Source organism: Hypomesus transpacificus, chromosome 23 (genome assembly GCF_021917145.1).
Source record: "Hypomesus transpacificus isolate Combined female chromosome 23, fHypTra1, whole genome shotgun sequence".
Taxonomy (NCBI): domain Eukaryota; kingdom Metazoa; phylum Chordata; class Actinopteri; order Osmeriformes; family Osmeridae; genus Hypomesus; species Hypomesus transpacificus.
In genome coordinates, this window is record NC_061082.1 from 11,852,795 (window position 1) to 11,873,942 (window position 21,148).

The 21,148-nt window shown below is 43.6% G+C and overlaps 2 protein-coding genes across 2 annotated transcripts in view; one reads left to right on the forward strand and one right to left on the reverse strand.

Annotated features, from left to right (window-relative positions):
- Positions 1-1,429, reverse strand: part of LOC124485607 (NAD(P)H dehydrogenase [quinone] 1-like) — a 1,601-nt gene extending 172 nt beyond the window's left edge. The window contains 7 exon segments of the mRNA XM_047047314.1: positions 5-266; positions 354-383; positions 385-456; positions 564-677; positions 764-894; positions 1,008-1,175; positions 1,320-1,429. Coding sequence (XP_046903270.1) covers positions 5-266; positions 354-383; positions 385-456; positions 564-677; positions 764-894; positions 1,008-1,175; positions 1,320-1,323 — 781 coding nt within the window. The 5' untranslated portion in view covers positions 1,324-1,429.
- Positions 1,430-6,821: 5,392 nt separating this feature from the next.
- On the forward strand, positions 6,822-20,566 carry LOC124485562 (vang-like protein 1). The gene is made up of 9 exons (XM_047047251.1): positions 6,822-6,918; positions 12,121-12,390; positions 13,069-13,231; positions 15,112-15,543; positions 15,667-15,842; positions 16,848-16,981; positions 18,402-18,573; positions 18,667-18,901; positions 19,071-20,566. Exons 2-9 carry the CDS (start codon positions 12,323-12,325, stop codon positions 19,329-19,331), a joined length of 1,641 nt encoding a protein of 546 aa, XP_046903207.1. The 5' UTR covers positions 6,822-6,918; positions 12,121-12,322; the 3' UTR covers positions 19,332-20,566.
- The last annotated feature ends 582 nt before the right edge of the window (positions 20,567-21,148 follow it).

Genomic DNA, 21,148 nt, shown 5'->3' on the forward strand with positions numbered 1-21,148 from the left:
AGGGGTTTCCCCAGATGGGTTCCTACCGTCAATCCAAACTCTTGGAGTGCATGCTTTTTCTGAAGCTCTGGTTTAAGCTGGAAGCCATGCTCCCTGTCAAAACTATCCAAAGGGACAAAGGTCAGCGGAGTTTCTCCTTGCAGCCCCTGAAGCCTGGTTCGCCAGAGCTCCAGCATTGTGGTGCGGGCTTCAGAGGTGATACCAGATGGAGCCCAGAAAATCTGAGGAGCCAGAACTTGAAAGCCACAGTAGTGAAGGATCCCATTCTACACAGGGAGAAATAGTACATGCATCAAATCAGCAAGTCTTCCAAATCTCAAAGCAAAAAGGCATGACGCTCAGTAACTCCCCACCTGTAGAGGCCACAGGGTTACATTCATGTCTACCATTGATGCCGTTGGAAGAGAACATGGACTCTTTAGAGCCAGTGGTGAAGGATAGCATGGCTTTCTTGTCCTGGGGAAAGGAAAGAGTTGTATGCATCAGTATAGACTAGCTTGTAGAATAGTTGAGTTGCTTAATCTCTGGAATAAGATGGACCATGGGAAAAAAGGTTTCACTACCTTGAAGATACCCTGGCTGTACCTCTTCTCTGAGGTAAAGGCATAGCCCAGAGTGAGCACACGGTCAATCCATCCCTTCATGATGGCAGGAACAGAAAACCAGTACATGGGGAACTGAGGACACAGCAAGTCAAATCACCAAAGTAAGGTTAAAAACAACCAACACCATAAGACAGAAATGGTGTTTGTAATGCATCAACCTGGAAGATGATGATGTCCGCTTTGGTGAGTTTGCGGTGCTCTGCCATGATGTCATTAGAGAGCCGGCCCTCCTGCCAAGCTAGTTTGGTTTCTTCTGCATAACGGAAGTGCGTCGAGTCCTTCACCTCTCCTGGATGAAGGAGAAGAAAAAACTGATGTCAAGGAAAGCACCAAGAAGCAGAGTATAGCTTCCAACAAGCTAGGTCTGCTTACTCCGTCGAGCAGTTAAGACTGCTGCCTCACCTGTGATATCCTCTGCAGTGGCAACAGCTGTGAACTTCATACTGTAGAGGTCAGACACCTCTACCTTGCAGCCCTGTGCAGTCAGAACCTCAACAGTAGCATCTTTAGCTGCAGCATTGAATGAACCAGCACTCTGGTGGGCATACACGATCAGAACATTCTTCTCGGCTGGAATACAACAAGACTTAAAATCAGTTCCCTGACATCGTTACACTGTTCAAAGCCCTGAACATGCTAGAAATCCTATGAAGACATCAAGTTGTTTCATCTTAAGCAAAGGCAAACCAAACATTTGAAAATATGACTACTCACCCATTCTTATCTGTGTGGTTTCTTTCAGTAATGTTGGGCTGAATCGTAAATAACTTGACTGGCCAGACAACTCATACTTACTCTGAGCTGAAGCTACTGTTTTTTATACTGCTGACCTGTTCACGCGTGTTTGTGCAGCACCCACTCACACAGCTGCTTATCAATCAGCAATCAGCTGAGATTGGTTGCTGATACTTGATGAAATCCATCAAAGCCCTTTCTTTGGCCCACCCACTTGCTCAACTTCCGTGTAATCATTGACGGAACAATCAACTTAAAGTAATTACATTACTTAACGTTTTCTCTGAGTTATAAAAAAGTGTGCCAAGCATGGTTAAAGCTATAGCTCATGTCGACCAAAAAAGTATCCTAACCAGTTTACCTCTCTTCCATTATACCAAGGGATATTGTTTGGGTTGTTTGGCCAGAACAAATGTTCAGAAGTATACAATTGGGCTCTATCCATAATGCCCATACTTTTCCCTATATAAAACCAAATGCTCAACCTTGGGAAGAGGTGCTACCGCAATCGATGGAATAGTCCACAGTAGTATCGGGTGGGGAGGAGAAGCTTGCGTTGACACAAATAGAATAAACGCTCTGTTGGTATCTTTGTTGATACTTTTGTGGAAGTTATGACTTTTAATCGATTTGTATTATTATTATAGTTATTATTTATCATACAGTAATTGTATGTAATCTTTCAAGGGCACCCCTGGCATCTGGGGGCCCCCTGGTAGCTGGGGGTCCCAGGCGGTTGCCTACCTTGCCTAATGGGTAAGTCCGCCCCTGCATTTGTGAATGGTGTTACATTTATTTGTGAATCATGAAATACATTTGTACATAGGTTTCCGCAGGGCGCCACACAAATGCATTCAACAAAAACAATTTTCAAGCGCAAAAAGACACTTGATGGAACTTTCTTTTGGGATTCTGTTTCCGACAGTTAAAAGTTATTTTTAACACAGCTAGATTCTCTGCCTGAGCTCAGTAGTTCGCCTGCCACCGAGCAGCCGTGATACAAGTTACCCTAGTCACTACACTGGAAAAGCAATAGGCTAAACCACGGCTGAAAGAATCCCTCTCTGAAATTAGCGTTATTTGTCGAAATAAACCTGTATTTTCCTTCATTTACGTTGATTGAATAGGCTACCACCTGTCCAAACATTATAGATGCGGTGACCGAGTTTTCAATCCATCATCCGGGCTGGTGGATATGTGCCCTATCGCTCAATCTACACTTGTTTATCATGCCAGAGGTACGTAAAGTTAACAGTGTTGTGCCTCAGGTTTGAACATTTATTTAGAGTGCGGATGTATTTTAAATTCAAAGTTGCAAATCTTACAGCTACCAAGGTTAGCATTCCATGCGTTGTTATTGTGACTTTTTGCTTTAGTCAAAAATATCTCAAACCTTTTGAGATCACCAGGTTGTTGTATTCTATACGGAGGACAAATTGACATGTTTTGATAGTTATTCCAGAGGGAATTGTTTATTTACATAACAGTTTATCTTTAATAAAACGTGTGTGTGTCATCTACTTAAGAACAGTGTAGTTTTAATGTATTAGTTTCTACTATTATTGGATCTGAAACTTAGCTGTTGCAATACAATGTCATGTTATTGTTCATTTTTCACATAATGCTTATAGTGTTATCACATTGTATTGCGTGTTTCTCCAGATATAATAAACCTAAGTAACACACTCTTCTCATCAAATGATCAACATGCAAAGTAGACATTATGACAGACAAAATATTTATGTGAAAACTTGAGTTCGTATTCACTTGGAACTGTTTCTTCCAGATCTCCTATTGGTCAATCATACTTGATCGTGGGTGGAGACTAAACAAAGAGGTCATCTTAAGGCTCCTGAGAGACTCAACCAGAAAGAGAAACAAGCTCTGGATAAGAGCGTCTGCTAAATGACCAAATGTAAGCTTCCAGAGACTAGATACCAGACAGGACCCAGAGAGACCAGACAGAAAACAAAGAGAGACCTGAATTATGGAGACACATCAGTGTGACACCTGTGGGAAGAGCCTTTCCTCATCCAGTATCCTCAAGCAGCACATGATGATCCACACTGGAGACGAGCCCTACAATTGTGATCTCTGTGGATATAGTTTTACAACAAACAGCATTCTGAAACGCCACATGTATATCCACTCTGGAGAAAAGCCCTACAGTTGTGACCTCTGTGGTAAAACCTTTATCCTGTCTAGCCAATTGACAGTTCACCGCAGAATCCACACAGGAGAAAAGCTCTACATCTGTGACCTCTGCAGCTATAGTTGTACAACAAACAGCTGTCTGAAAAGCCACATGTATATCCACTCCGGAGAAAAGCCCTACAGCTGTGACTTCTGTGGTAAAACCTTGAGAACATCAAGCCAATTAACAATTCACAGCAGGATCCACACCGGAGAGAAGCCCTATTTCTGTGACTTTTGTAATACATTTTTCTCCACCTCTGGTGGATTGAAGGAGCACAGCAAGATCCACACTGGAGAGAAGCCCTACAGCTGTAACCTCTGTGGCTATAGTTGTACAACAAACGGCAGTCTGAAAAGCCACATGTATATCCACTCCGGAGAAAGACCTTACAGCTGTGACCTCTGTGGTAAAACCTTTAGCCGTGCTTCCCGTTTCAGAGATCACAGCAAGATCCACACTGGAGAGAAGCCCTACAGCTGTGACCTATGTGGTCAAACCTTTCGCAACTCCGGAAATTTGAAAGTTCACAGGAGGAGCCACACTGAAGAAAAGCCCTACAACTGTGACCTCTGTGGTTATAGTTATAAAACAAACGGCAACCTGAAAATCCACATGTACATCCACTCCGGAGAAAAACCTTACAGCTGTGATCTCTGTGGTAAAACCTTTAGCCATTCTGGCCAATTGACAGTTCACCGCAGAATCTACACAGGAGAGAAGCCCTACTGCTGTGACCTCTGTAATAAAACCTTTAGCCAGGCAGGTACTCTCACTCTCCACAGGAGAATCCACACAGGAGAGAAGCCCTACAGCTGTGACCTCTTTGATAAAACCTTTAGCCGGGCAGGTACTCTCACTCTTCACAGCAGGGTCCACACAGGAGAGAAGCCCTACAGCTGTGACCTATGTGATAAAACCTTTAGCCGGGCAGGTACTCTCACTCTCCACAGCAGAATCCACACAGGAGAGAACCCCTACAGCTGTGACCTCTGTGGTAAGACCTTTAGACAGACTGGCCATTTAATAGCTCACAGCAGGATCCACACAGGAGAGAAGCCCTACAGCTGTGACCTCTGTGGTAAGACCTTTAGAAGTTGGCAGTTTAACCCATAGACATGTATATATGTCTATGGTTTAACCCTTGTGTTATCTTCGGGTCATTGTGACCTCCCCACATGTTGCGACAAGTTTACCTCATACAAAAATTAATTGAACTATTTTCTTTTAACCGTCGGGGTGTCTCATCCACCCCCCCCCCCCCCCCCCCCCTACAGTGCGAAAGTTAAAAGTATATGCTTTATATTTGTTTTTGTATTGGGTAAAGTTGTCGCAGCACAACGATGGGTCATTGTGAACCTTCGGGTCATTGTGAACCTTGGGTCATTGTCAACCGAAGGCAGCAGGGTTAAGATTTCACAGCTGGAACTACACTGGAGAGAAGCCCTACAGCTGTGACCTCTGTGATAAAACTGAAGTGAGGTCAGCCAGATCACATGGAGCCAAGATTTGTCACACCTGAAGAGTCTGATTTGATCACATCAGACAAACTAATCAGCCCTCTTGACACCCTCAGTATGCTGATTACCCACCAAACGCTGATGTAAAGGAACTTTAGAGTTGGGGGGGGGGGGGGTTTGAACCAAGAACAAACCTAAATCAGAACTTTTGAGGAAAGTTCTTCAAGACTTAACCTTTACCAGAAGAGTAAATGGTGGAGAATTGTGAGGTATATTTGTGTAATGTTTGTTACTTTGTTGTTTACTGAAATCTGGATTCTAGTAACTACTCCTTCTTCCTGAAAGATAACCAATTCATCCTTGGTATCTACACAAATCTATCATAATAAAATCAGAATCAGAAAGGGATTTATTCGCCATGAAAGTTTGCACAGACAAGGAATTTGCTTTGGCAGGAATAGGTGCATACAATAAACATATAGAAATCTAAAATTTAGATATATGGTCTAACTATATTAAGGATACATAAACTAGCAATACTAAGTGGAATACAATTTAAAATAAAATATACATTAAAGTAGAATATAAGTTGCCATAAAATCAAATATAAGTTGCCAATTTACTGTATAAAATACAATATAAAATACAAATATTACACATGAATAAAACAATCATTCAACTATATTTTGTAGATGTCCAAAACAATATTTGAACAATCTTATGAACCAGCCAGAGAACGAAGGAGGGGGTAGTTGCAAACTCATCTTCCCCCAATTCACGTCTGACCCCAGACAAGTCCTCCTTCTACTTTGAACTGTATAAAACTCTGTGATGACAATCGATCTCTGACTCCTCTCCTCTAAGCATACACATTTAAAAACGAAATTCATGAAGTTACATTTGTATTTCGAACAAACGAAAAATTTATCAGCAAATTTTAACACTATTCACTGCCTTGCATCATGGGAATTGACCAGCCAATAAGCCACGTTATCTTCATTTTTTCACGTTGCTAGTTCGTTCTTCAGTCAGTTTGACAGTATAAACTTCAAATACATTATTCAACCCTTCTGTCTGCTTCTTTCTCAAGTAGCTTTTTAGTTTTTTCCATTAATACTCCAATTGATAATTATTAGTATAAGAGTAGGGCTTCAGAATGTTTTGGCGGTAATTAAGGTTACAGCTTCAGTACCAAAAAAGATTAAATGTGCAATGCATAATAGATTTTCATAGACATGAATAATTAGAATGAGATGGATCTAAAAAATGTAACATGTAATGTCCTTCTACTGCAGAAGAAATGTATAGCATTTTCTGTTCCCAAGCGTAATTCTTATTTTCAAAGCATATTTAAAAGTACATCAAAAGTGAACTATTTTCTAAGTATACTTCTAAAAAGTATATCAAAGGTTTACGATCCATATTTAAGTATATTTCTAGTATACTTTAATATACTTTTTTTGTAACTATTTTTTGTTTGTCAATTAACCAATTGCGTTTGAAAACGGAACTGTCTTTTGGGGGAATGTTTCTGCCTGTTGAAAATGCTTTGCAACACAGCTCGCTCTATGGTCCAGAGCAGAGCCATATAAAAAGTTTTTTATATAGATAATTTGTATATGGCTTTGGTCCAGAGCCTGGTCTAGCCATCGAGAGAAACTTAGAGCTCTGACAGGGTCGTACAAAGGGATGGTGGGCTGCAGCATTGGATAATTTAAAGGTGCTTTCAATGAAAGCACATCAACGCCCTCTAGCGGTGTATTTCACGTCTCCTATCCCCACCAGAATCCATTCTGAGCGATCGCATGGGGGAGTAGGTCAGCCTTTTGACGACAATGTATCAATTGGTTCTGCAATTTAGGTGAGCCCAGCGGCAAAGCGATTCTGACGCACCCAGGTGATGGAATCCGATCACAATATGAAGGTGAGAATGCAATGCGGTGCATTTGGGATTTTGCATAGAATTTTCTGATTCGCCGACCCCGTCGTTAACCAGATATATTCGATGCTTAATGTAATGTAGCCTAACGGGAGAAAGGGTGCACTATACACCGGAATGAGAGTGAAGTTCATTGCTACCGAATTCTGCTTTTGTTTCTCCGACAGACCCGGTTTGATTTGCATTGTGGTTTGTGGACAGACATCCACATTATTTTATATGCTAGGGGTACTCTTCACTAGGTAGACAACATTGTAACATGATGTTGTATGCCCATGGGCTGGGTCTATGTCACAGACACGTTATGTGTAGATTTCCCAAATTGTTTGCAGTGTATGCGTCCTGTAGCTCTCTCAGGCATGGTATTTCTCTCAGGCCTTTGCTTTGAACCTACTAGAAATTCACCCTAATTGGAACACATCTAGTAGTCCTGTAGCGGAAAACAGTGGTGAGAGATTGGAAGGAGGAGGCGGGCACATCTGGATGGGTCTGGAGCACAGGTCTGTTAGTCATGGTGGTTTGGGGGGTGTGGATCTGACAAGATCGATGCTTCCATTTTTGAAGTAGTTGCAGGAACCTCATCTTTCTGCTTTCAGACTGTATTGGGTCAGAAGTCCTTATTGCATTTTCTGTTACACTATTAGTATTGGGTGTTTTTTTTTTTAACCTTACGTAGGCTTAGGGAACTGGTGTGCTGCCTTCACAAAAAAAAAGTGGAGATTTAAACCCACTATAACTGTACGTGTGCTATTGGTATGTGCTATATGTAGCCTAGCACATGTATGCTGTGCAGGTAGAAATAGGGACATACTATATTTCCCCCTGAGCACTACCCAAGTCTGCTTCAGGTCTCCCATAGCAGAATTATAATTGTAAAGACAAAGGTGTACAGGCCTAAATAATTGTAGTATTCCTTTTTGATAGATTTGCAAGGGAGTTAACATACCAACAAAGTGGGTCAGTCCTCAACTCTGTGTGTGTCTGTCTAGGCCTATGTGGATGTTGTGTTCAGGACTTTAGTCATGTGTTAATCAACAGCTGTTATACAGGGTTGTGTCCAGTGCATGAACAGATTGCAGATTAAACATCCTATAAATAGCACTAGAAGTGTTTCTGTCCAAAAAATTAATTTGCTTTGAAAATGTTTGTCTTAAAAGTTGAAAAGACACAGTTTGTTTCTATGTGTGTGTAGGTATGTGTAAGTTTACTGGGCATGACAGTCACTTGTTTAATGTCATCTTGCACTTATCTGCTTTGCATTGGTTATGGTTAGTAAATATGGTTTAAGACTTTATTACGGATGAGTGTGTATGTATGAGGAAGTGAATATGGATTAATTTCTTAAACAAACAGCCCTAGAGTAAGGCAGATGCCAGGGGCTGTGGTGCCTTAACTGGCACTGCATGACACAGAGCCACAAGGGCAGGGCACACTGAGGGCTGGATATGGGGGAGGGGATGAGAAGGGAATGGGGGGGGGGAGAATAATGGGTGTGTGAGAGAGCAGATGTCATGGTTACCATGGCTGTCCACAGGGTTTATTTGTGCCACCCAAAGTGCCAGGCAGCACACGGATGCTGTGCTGGCATCTCCCATCACTCCACCCTCCTCTCTGCCTTGACATTGGGCCAAATGGTTCTGCAGCTGGGGGAATAGTTAATCATACACACACACCCAGAAAAAACACAGCCTCTGAAACACACGCACACCACCTACAGAAAAATACACTCCCACATATACAGACACACACACAGCAACCGAAGCACGCACACACACACACACACACACACACACACACACACACACACACACACACACACACACACACACACATATTGAGTCGGATCTGACCTTTGCGAGTTCTCCTGGGGAGTTCAGTTCATGGAGAGTCTCATGGACAGTAATGTCACTCCTAGTTTGGACCTCGATGTGACTGTCTGTGACTCTGTGAGTGAAGAAGATAATGTATTCAATGATGTATAGAGGAATGGGCCAATATGGCCTTAAGCCTTGTGTTCGCTCAACTGGCTTGATGCCTCAGTGCCCCTGCGCTTCTTCTACACAAACACGCTAACGACTGTGATTCTAAGATCAGTCTCACTTTCTGCTCCTGTGCACCGAACCAGAAATGTGAGCAGACACGTGGTTGGTTATCCTGAATATTTTATACATACATTACTGAATTTGCTGATGTTCACATATTCTGACAGCAGACATGAAGACAGATAGAAAGACAGGACAGGTAGATAAGCAGGAGACAGGCAAACCGGCAGACAGAACGACAGGCAGGTTGGCTGGTGGGAGGGCAGGCAGACAGACAGACACAGATAGATAGAAAAAAAGCAGACAAGGCTGGCAGAAACAGATAGACAGACAATCTATGTAATCTATGTTAAACTGAATACTTATATGTTATGCCAGGTTGCTTTGCATTGTCTTGTTCCAAGAATTTCAGTGCCCAGTCTGACCTTGTGTTGTTCTGTGCAGACAGACAGACAGACAGACAGACACATGGTGATTCCAGCAGGCCCTATTCATGCAATGAGGACTTGGTGTGTTACTGTTAGTTGTTCTTTCCCACTGGGTATGATTTTCTGCCTGGCCTGGTAGTGTGTGCATCTGTGTGTCATACTATGGATGACTGACTACTTTGAGGGGAAGACCTGCCCCACATACATCTAGGGCACATGTGCAGTCAAACCCTCCAGGTTATACCTCTTTCAGGGTGACCTGAGGTAGGAGTGTGTGGTGTGTGTGCCTACATACATGCATCTCTCTCTGTGAGTGTGTGAGAGAGAGGTGGTGATGGAAAAAGAAATGAGCATGGGCCACATGTATTGTTTGACACGTGAAGCTGTCCCTATCTGCGTTGCACTCACTCACACACGCACACACAGACACAGAGGCGATTACTGCTGCTACAAGGAGTCTCATGCCTCCATTGTTACCATGGCAACTGCACACCTCCAGATATCTGGGTTAGAACTGGAACTCTCTGGTACTCTTGATGAGGTGAAAGTCGGAGACACAGACTCCCCCCTCTTCCCCCACTGTGCAAACAAGACAAATACTGGAAATGTTATCAGGAGCATTCCCTGGATTGTATCTGGACTAGACTCCCTCCATATTCCCTAGCTGAGTAGCTGTCAGTCACAGGACACAAACACCCTCCCCTGCTGGTGCGTCTGTGCTTTGTAGCGAGGTTTACGTTGGTAATACAATTATTGTAAGATCCTTGGTCTGAAGGAAAAGGGGTAAACAAAGAAATGTATTTATAACAATGATGTCTCCCACATCTGACTTCCTTTTATAATTGTTTAACACTTGCAAAGACTAATGGTTGTGGATTACACTAGAGCAAGAATGTTCAAAGTGTAGTTGTGTCAAAATAATATTTTATAACATTGCAAACCAATTTAACCCTTGATTTAACCCTGATGTAGTACATTTACATTTAGTCATTTAGCAGACGCTCTTATCCAGAGCGACTTACAGTAAGTACAGGGAAATTCTCCCCGAGGCAAGTAGGGTGAAGTGCCTTGCCCAAGGACACAACATCATTTGATCCGGCGTGGAATCGATCCGGTAACCTTCTGATTACTAGCCCGACTCCCTCACCGCTCAGCCATCTGACTCCACACCATGTAGTAAATACAGAGTTATCTATAAAGAAAAACAAAATTCTTATTTCTATTATATATATATTGTCTAAGTATAGTTAGCTCATATAGGTTAGGAATTAATACAACAGGTTTAGATGCTGCTAGAGATTGTTAGGAGGAGCAGGACCAAATCATTCCAGTGGACCACTTCATAAATCACAATAAACTTCAAACCTTGTGTAGAGGAAACACAAAACACACCTGATTCAAATGAAGGTGTCGTCATCCAGCTCTGCAGAACCTGGATGATAGATAGATAGATGTGGATAATAGAAGACTATTAATCCCATAGGAAAATGTATGTGTTACAGCAGTGCCAACCCATTGATTTGAATCAGGTGTGTTGTCTGATGTCTGAAGTCTGAAATTATCATTATCCTGGTTGGTGGGAGGAGATGAGGGCGGGTGAGATGATTGGCAGGGGGTTGTCATGGATACAGCAGGGAGGCAGAGATGGGCGATAAGACACTGAATGAGTAGTCATGCATGAGAGGATTGGAGACTGACAACAGAATATCCTTGACGGAGTCTTAACGCAACACATTTGCTTTCTAGGACAATGGCTGCAATTGGAGTTGTGGGTTTAGGGTTGAGTGAGGGGTTAGGACAACAGAGACAAAAGACAACAGTACACTACTCATTAGCCACTTTACACACTACTAACACCACCCACTTTACACATTTTCAGCTACTGGTTGTACTATCAGCAATATTGCACTATTGCACTAATTGTACCCCACTGTCTCTTGGTTAGTATAGGTTTATAAGGTTTGTATAAGTTATGTGTATTATAGGTTTTAGTATACTGTACTGTATATTATTTTAGATATTTAGGAGGCTTATTATATTTTAGCTTATCATAGATGTAATCAATTTTAAACTGAATACTTATGTTAAACTGAATACTTATATCTTATGTTATGCCAGGTTGCTTTGCGTTGTGTTGTCCCAATAATTTCAGTACCCAGTCTGGACTTGTGTTGTTCTGTGCATCTGACAATAAAACACTTAAACTTGAACAGAGGAATGTACTTTTTTGAATGCTGTCTCCTGAATTGACAAATGAAAAAAGAAAGCTAGATATTTGACAAACAGACACACACATGCTTATGATAGGGATCATAAACCAGTCTGGTCTGTGATATCATGAGGAGGAGGATGGTGATCTAGGCTTACCTGTTGTTTTAATCCTCTTCCCACTCTGTCAGTGTCAGTGGTGAGAGGAGAGGAGAGGTTAGATCAGGATGCAGCCTGGTTCACTTGAACTCTGGGTAACATTCATACTCATCGAGTGTGTCATGTCATGTAATGCTCCACTGTGTTCAAATGTAAAACCTTGCCTTGTACCTGGGATTTATGTTTTTTTTTCTCTCCTCTCTCTCTCTCTTTCTCTCTCTCTCTCTCTCTTTCTCTCTCTCTCTCTCTCTCTCTCTCTCTCTCTCTCTCTCTCTCTCTCTCTCTCTCTCTCTCTCTCTCACTCTCTCTCTCTCTCTGTCTCTCACTCTCTCTCTCCCATGTTCTCTAAGGCTCTGCAGGGTTTTTGCCATCGGGGATTCCTAACATTGTCTCTCCTCTGAAAGTCTCTAGCTATCTCTTCCTCTCCTTCTCCTCCTTCTTTATTCTTTTCATTCATCCCGTCCTTCCGCGGTCAGACAGACATTCCCCTCTACGACACCCTAAGGCTCTCCTCAGACTCCCAGCCAATCGCGGGGCCTGATCTGCATTGGCATGGACACCGAGTCCACTCACTCTGGGTATTCCCACTCCAGTCGCTCCAACAGGTCCAACCGGCATGGGTAAGCCTTCTACTTTCTCCCTTTCTCGCTCTCTTATTCTATCCATCTTACTTCTGTCTCTGTATCTTGTACATCTATCTTACTTCTGTCTCTCTCTCTTCAACTCTCTATCTTACTTTCTTTCTCATATACTCTTTCTTTCTGTCCCCTTTCTTTCTCTTATGCTCTCTGTCTTACTTCAGTCTCTCCCTGTCTCTCCCTACTCTCTGTAGAGCGCCTGTACTTCTGTGTCTCTTTCTCTACTGCTTTTTCTATTCTCAGCTCTTTTCAGATACAGCTGGTTAAACATAGTTTGATATCTCGGCTCTGTGGTGTTTATTTATGAGTCAGTGGTGTGGTATCATAAGAGAAGCATTTGTCTCTACTAAGATGTGCACTTCAGTGTGTGTGCGTTTGTTTATAATTTAAGCCATGCATGTCTGTTGATTGAAAACAAATTAAAGCAACAGACTAAGAGAGAGAGTAGGAGAGAGTAGGAGAGAAGAGACCAAGAGAGAGAAGTAAAGAGTGGATTAGGGTCATCACAGCTGACTGCCTCTAACCTATTTTACGGGGAGGCTGCTGCCTGTTCAGTAAATTAAAAAGTAATTTTCTGTCTCCTCTCCTCTGCTCATCTGGTGGCATCTTCATTCTGTTCTTTTACTTCTCCCCTCTGTGTGTGTGTGTTTCTGTGTCAAGCGAGCGCAGTAGAGAGCGCCGTAAGCCCAGCAGTAAGGACAGCAGTCGTTCTGAGCGCTCTGTCACCATCAACCCCCCAGACACGCCCTCTCAGACCACGCCCACGCACAACTCTGAGCCCCTCCCAGGCGACTCAACAGCAGCCCCAGGAGAAGAGACTCAGGTACTAAATAACATGGGAAACATTTAATCTTGATACAGTATGACTCGCCATAGGGTTATAAGATAGGAGGACTGTTAGCTTTAAGGGTGATACACATATGGGTAGAATAGGTGATGTAGGATGTGATTAGTTTGTCAAGCCCCGCCCCCTGAACCATTGATGAACTCTGTACTTACAGATCCCACAGCTGGGGTCAGGGTCATCATTATGGCAACCGGCTCATAATCGCCATGGTAACCCAGGGCCAAATAGGTCAGGGGATTAATATCAGTGTGGACCTTTGTAATCACATTGGGATACACTTGGTTGAACAAAGTTGGTTTTACTGTCTGTAGGCCAATGTGTGTGTGTGTTCTGCTTTACTCTGCTCTGTTGTACTCTTTCCTGCAAGTTTATGTTCTCAAAATTGCTGTTTGTAAACAGTAACTGCTGTTTACAGAAATATTCCAGTTGTGTTAAAGGGATTGGTGTGTGTAACCAATGTGAATTGTTCAAACTCACTCCTCAGTCTAAACAAACAATACAGTCCACCCGCGCCAGCGAAAAGCTAGCTTTTTGTTGGCGTAGCAGGCTAGTAGTTGCACTTGCATGTGAGAGGTCCTGGGATTGAATACCAGCGAGGGGAAAGCTCGGTAGGACTGACCAGCAGCGTGACTGCTTGTACTTGTACCCTGTTACATTAGCAGAGACACAACTGTTTCAAGGGATTGGTTTGTGTTAGCCAACATTGTTTTGAAGGACTGGTGAGTGTGTTAGTTGAGATATAGCTGTGTTGAGGGCCCGATGTGTGTTAGCTGGGATGTACTGTAACAAAAATGTGCTTCTGATAATTATGAACTTAACAGGCTTCTACAGAAATCAACTTTTTTTTATCATCTTTTGGGCTTTTTTGAGCCTAATTCCTTTGACTTCAGGACTTTTGGATTAAGCCACTGAGAGTAAACTGAGATTTCATGGTTAGGGTTAGCAGCAATTAACTGGGTTTCTCCCTCTCCTCCATCTTGTTTCCTAATGGCACATGTCATCAGTGGTGGGCCCATATGGCAAGGGGATGGCATTTTCTATAGGTGTCAAGCAGTGTTTGTTGGCCAGTGTGTGTGTGTGTGTGTGTGTGTGTGTGTGTCTGGGGGATTGAAACAAGAAACTGTGTTTGGCTGTGTTATGGTCTGGCTAATGAAACTCCACTACCCGCAATAAGTCAGCATTCAGTCTCTTTATATTGTCATCTGATTGGACAAGGATGCAGTGGTTAAAGGTAAGGTATATGTACAAACACACACACACACATTTAAGCACAGACACACACACACTCACTCATTTCTCACACACAATCCAGTTTGCAGAGGAAACGTTGCAGTGAAGTGGAACAGATCAGATTTCTTTGGGTTTTTGACTGACTGATAGATGAGGAAGACAGGAATACATAGAGAACATCAGTAATAAGAGGATTAGGAACTGAGCCGAGCAGACAGACAGACAGACAGGCAGGCAGGCAGAAAGACATAGTCAGGGAGAAGATAGTTGCATCTAATCAGCTATGTTGGGCCCGCATAACATCCATGTTTGTAGTTATTCAGACTGCTACTGTCTGTGTGTTGGCGTTAGTGTGTCTGTATGTGTGTCCTCATCACTACCTGGTTATTATGAGCTGTCTGAGGCCTGTCATGCAGTATTACATCTATGGAGGCCATTCATATCTAGACTGGAGGGTAAAATGTAAAGCAAACATCTCTGTAAACCCTGTCGCAATTCAGTTGATATGTCTGTCTGTGTTTGAACAAGAGAGATGTCTACTGAATGCGTGAAAGATGAATCGATGCTGTAGATTTACTGTCGAGTTGTAGTTACAACATTGTTTTTCTTTTCCTCCTCCCCGTCAGGATGAGAACTGGGGGGAAACCACCACGGCCGTGACCGGGACGTCAGAGCTGAGTCTGTCCCAGGAGGAGGTTGTGGGCCTAGGGAAGGAAACTGAGGAGGACCGAGGGAAGGCCTGTCAGCGCTATGCTCCCCTGGCCTTGGGCCTCTCTCTTGTGCTGCTGGTCCTAGCCTCCCCCCTGGCCTTCCTGGTGCTCCCGGCTCTGCTTTGGCCCGACAGGCTTCATGCCTGTGGCTCAGCCTGTGAGGGTCTCTTCCTCTCCGTCTCCTTCAAGCTGCTCATCCTGCTCCTGGCCATTTGGGCCCTGTTCCTGCGGCCAGCGCGCGCCAGCCTGCCACGCGTGTGCGCTTTCAAAGCACTTCTTGCCACCCTCACGCTCCTGCTCATCCTCTCCTACTGGCTCTTCTACGGTGTACGCATCCTTGACGCGCAAGTAAGTGCTTATCGGATGTCTTGGACTTTGCGTGTTTGCGTGTGTCTACGTGTGTGCGTTTGCTTGTTGGCGAAGTGTGTGTTTGTGTGTCCCAACGCCCTGCCGTGTGTGTGTGTGTGACAGGATGAGGACTACCAGGGAATTGTCCAGTTTGCTGTGTCTCTGGTGGACTCTCTGCTGTTCCTCCACTACCTGGCTATTGTGCTGCTGGAAATCAGGCAGCTGCAGCCGTGTTACAGCGTGTGTGTCATCCGCTCCACCGATGGGGAGACCCGCCACTACAACCTTGGACGGCTCAGGTAGCACATGCGCACTGACACAGTCACACACTAACACCCCCCCCCCCCCCCCCCCCCCCCCCCCCCCCCCGGTTGCCTTGATGTGGTGGATCATGGCTACAGGCTGCCCTCAGGCGAGGGACAACCGGAGGGGGAAAAGCAGATAACTAGTTTCTATGGCCCTGTGGGCGTGGTCTGAGAGGGCGTGTCTGGGGGGTTGATGGTGACAGAGCGCTCAGAACGACTGCTGTCCTTACTGCTGGGCTTACGGCGCTCTCTACTGCGCTCGCTTGACACAGAAACACACACACACACGGAGGGGAGAAGTAAAAGAACAGAATGAAGATGCCACCAGATGAGCAGAGGAGAGGAGACAGAAAATTACTTTTTAATTTACTGAACAGGCAGGCAAGGGTTGTATAAACCTTCCTGAATGTGTGTGTGTGTGTTCTTAGTGTTGCAGCTCCCTGCACTCGTTTGTCATGCTTATTAGACTAATAAGCGTTTCTTCTACTGCGTATCAACATACACATTTGCGGTCAATGTTACAGAGTCTTGTGGTATAATAGTTGTTCATCCAGAAATTGAGGGGTTGTTAATTGTGCTGTTCTGCACAACCAACCTTGCAGAAACAACATACCTCAATTGGAGAGTGCTTCAGTGATGGCAGAGCACACACGCATACAAACAGAGCCCCAGCTTGTAGACTTGGAGGCTTGTGTCATGGGCGGGTGTCAATGATGAATTTACCTCATTACCTAGCATACACCAGCACAGTCTCTTTCTCAACTCTACAGTTAGAAGGGGGGTGGTTCTTATAAAGGGTGTGGAAAGGAGGGGAAAATCTCAAGGGCTTGATGGGTCAGTATGTTTTTTAACATGCCTGTCTTCTGAGTTTGGGAAAGAAAGCTGTTCATCATTAATAATTTATTGAGAATTGAGTTCTTAATGATATCCCCCCCTGTCTCTTCCTGTCTCTATTCCTGTCTCTCTTCCTGTCTCCCTGTCTCTCCTGTCTCTCTCCAGTATTCAGAAAGCAGCTCTATCCCTCCTGGAGTTCTACTACCGGGATTTTCCTCTCCACAACCCCGCTGTTCTTTCTGCCTCTAAGCACCGCGCTGCCAAACACCTGGCCGGCCTCAAGATCTACTCTGTTGAAGGTGTGGTATTCTAGTATTCTTCAGACCTCAGACATTCATCTGCTCTTTACATTTACTAATGTTCTGTACTAGTTCTCTTTTCACCCTCCCTCATTTACTTGTTTCACCATCTCATTGTGGTTTTGTCTCTTTTCGATCTCTTTCCTCCTGCTATCAGCCTTTAAAAACAAACTGAGAACATACCTGTCAAACAGTAAGTCCTGATAGGTATCACCAGCATCCATCTTTACCCCCCTCTTGCTCTCTTCACAGCACTTAAACTCAGGAAGTAACTGCGCGCATCTCATGCATCACTTCCCCACCATCGTCCCTCACTCCCTCCATACGCCCCCAACACTCTGCACAATGCACAGATATGGTCTACTGAAGCACACGCAGAAGCACACATGCATACACCCAACAAAGTGACTTCTTAGCCATGCATCTGCCTCCTTCCTTGATTAATTCACTAGCATTTGCGGTTACAAGGTTTCCAAACTGGCCCTGGAGCATTTGTGGTCGTTTAAGGGTTTGGTAGAACCTGGTTAGGGAGCTGCTTTGTGATGTAAAGGGATGTGCATGCTGGGATGGATGGCATCCTTGCTGGTCCTACCCTCCCCCACATGAAAGTACAGCAGCTCAGTGGACTTTCTACCCGCTAATAATTCATAACGGTTGGGCTTATTCTCTCCCCTCTCTCAATCTTTCACATTTTCTCTGTCTCTCTCTATCACAGTAGGATTCAGAAGGCTTATGTTTGACATGCACACAGATATTCACACGCAAATGCTACCTCTTTAGGTGCTTGGGCTGTATGTCATCAACAACATTTGATCAAACTGGTACCTCAGTCTTTGAAGTATCTCTGTCTCTGTCATGAATATTTATATGATCCACAAATGTAAGAATTGTTTTAATAATTTGTTATCTTTAGATATACCTTTATGCATTTCTACTTCATTGACGATAGTGACAGAAAAGGTGTAAGTGAGAAAGGGAATGACATGCAGTAGAGGTCCTGGGCCGCTCTGATAAAGCCTAAGCCTATGTGGTATGCGTTTTTGAAATGTATGCGCCCCATGAAAGTATTATTTGAACGTGATGAAATTAAACAAAACGTTGAGTTCTGAGTTCACATACATATACAGTACTGTACAATGGCCCTCATTCACTAAACTAGGCATGAAACATTAGTGGTTTTCAGCCACCACCTTTCTTAAGCTGTGATTGGCAAGATGAGAACGTTTTATGAACCACACGAGCCCTGTCTTAAAATAATTTCTGCACTCGGGTTCTCGCTGAGGTTGATAAATGAGGGCTATTGACATCAATACAGGAATAAGACCTGTGACTAGGTCTATCTACCTGCTGAGGGTTTAAGTGCCTTGCTTAAGGGCACAAAGACACTGTATTCACGCCTATGTGTTCCCTGATCCTCCAGGCCCTGATAACTCTGGAAGCCCAGTTGGGGGGCAGGCAGCGGGCTCCCACTCCGGGGGGGCGCAGTCGCGTGCCATGATCACGGCAGCAGCCAGACAAAGAGATGCCAGCCACAACGAGCTCTACTACGAAGAGGCCGACCACAATAGACGAGTACGGAAACGTCGAGCCAGGTGAGAGAGGAAGAGTAGAGCACAGGACGGGACAGGAGAGGAGATGTTATCTGAACTTTGTACGTGTGTGTGTGGGTGTTGTGTGATTGCCAGACTGGTGGTGGCAGTGGAGGAGGCGTTTACGCACGTCCGCCGCCTGCGTCAGGAAGAAAAGCGGGCGTCGCCTTCTGAGGTGATGGACGTGCGGGAGGCTGCCCTTGCCATCTTCCCCTCCATGGCACGCGCCCTGCAGAAGTATCTCCGCGCCACCAGGAGACAGCACTGCCACAGTATGGACAGCATCCAAAGACACCTGGCTTTCTGCCTCACCCACAACATGAGCCCCAAGGTAAACCCTGTCTTCTACACCCTATACAGAGTACGGCATCTGGTCACAGCCTGTGTAAAATCACTGAATCCAAACACAGTTGTTATAGATATATTTATATATTTCATTTTGATTATTAAATTGTATTTTGAATCTAAGAATAACTGTGTGCGAAACTGGGTTTGTTCAGGCCTTTCTCGCGGCCTACCTAGCCCCAGGTCCGACCTTACAATATGGATCAGAGCGCTGGATGGCTGGCCAGTGGACCTTGGTGAGTGATGCTGCGGTGACCAGTGGTCTGAAGGATGGGACGGAGTTCCTGCTGCGCTGTCTGGACTTCAGTCTGGCCATCACCGTCAAGAACATCCCATACATCCGTCTCACTGAAGAGTATATAGACCCCAAGTCCCACAAGTTCACTCTGCTACTCCAATCAGAAACTTCTGTCTGATGATGTGCAGAGCCCTCACTGGCTGCTCCAATCAGGAACTTCCATCTGATGGGCAGAATTAGTCAAAGACAGGACTGATGCTGTTTTGGATTAAATTTTCTTTTTTTTTATCTGCCACTAGAAATGTTTTATACTTTTATTTATACCTGTACTGGGCCCTTTTTCACTTGTAAATTATTTGTAGCAGTGATGGAATCAATGTGTTAATCTTAGATGGTTTATGCATATGACATTTGTTAATGGAATGAAGTATTTCGTCTTAAATCACTGGAAGAAAGATGGTAGATGGTTCTCACTAGAACCAGGTCAGGTATTTCTCTATGCACTGTAAACGATCCTCACATTCCTGTAACTCCTTTCTTTTGGTGTGCTGGAGCGTGTCTGTGTGTGGCGAACAGTGTGTGTATTTAAGAGAGCGTGTGTGTGTTTGTGTGTGTATTAGCGTGTGGGTGCAGTATCCAACCAGGGTTTGGGTGACTATCAAGTGGGCAACATGCAGTTGAATCAAAACGCTCCACTAGGAGATATTTCTTAAATTTATGTTTTAGCATCGAGACTTTTTTCCGAACTACAAAGCACCAAATTGTTAAATGCATTAATTGCATACAATTAGAAAATAACTTCATTTTAGGGACTTACAGAACACATAGTTAATGAAGGCCTTTAAAAATCTAATATTTTTCCATAGGCTACATATTTTCAATTGTTGAATATGAGACTGCACATGCTTAGATGCCAGTCAGAATGGTCTAATCATTTTCAGTCTCTTATTTACTATGCTGCACCATGAATCCACACAGACTGGAAAACTTGTGTACATGAATTGAGACTAGATGTGAGATTTAATTGTAGCCTCCTCTCAAGTCCAAATGAATAAATGTTGAGCTTTGCGTGGAAATTACCGTACGCTTCTGTCGTCCGTTCGTTTCGTCAATGAGGGCAACTGTCTTGTGTTCAGAATGCCTACAGTGCATCACCAAAACATACTGTGTTCAGGCTCACCACCAGCGCCTCTCTTTTGACTGTATGCATTATTATATTTGAATGATGTTATGTAAACCTGCGTTTTGATAATAAGACTTGTGAAATGTTGGATGCTTTTCTACGTTGTCTGAAATGTAGATCTTGAGTTTATTCAGTTGAACACACACTCACTTCTTTAAGTAGTATGAAACATCCAGTAAACTAACCATGGCTACCCAAAGATGGACCCATCATTGTTTTGGGTGTGTATGAGTGTATAGCCATCCTATGGGATTGAATTTCATTCATTTTCATACGGAAACACTTTGTACAATTTTGTCTGGCATCTTAATGACAAACATATCCCGCAGAGTTATGTTTTTTTATTTGCAGACAAAAGCATTCTGTTTATTGTATTAGGAAATCATATCACAGCCAAAGTTGTTGAACTCTAGGTAATATCCCTTTATTACTTACAGTTGTAGTTCTTTTAACATAGAATTCAGATGAAAAGGTTGCATTTACAATGATCGTTGGCTCCCCACACAACTGTATGATGGGTCGTTCCCATTATTTTATAAATAATTATTCCACTCTCCTCCTATTAAAACTGATGCTGATCTTAATACTTTAAATATGTTTTAATTTATACAGATGTACATACATTTATAAGCCCTGTGTCAGTATTGTGAATTTAGCTATTTCTTAAATGGAGGTCCCCCTTAAACGAGACGTTAGCCTAGTTCATCACTGCCCCCTAGCTAGTGAAGATGGAACTGTAGCTGGTAGAATGTGCTAATTGTGTGAGCTCCAATCAAAACGTATTCATTTGAATGAATATAACTTCCATGTTT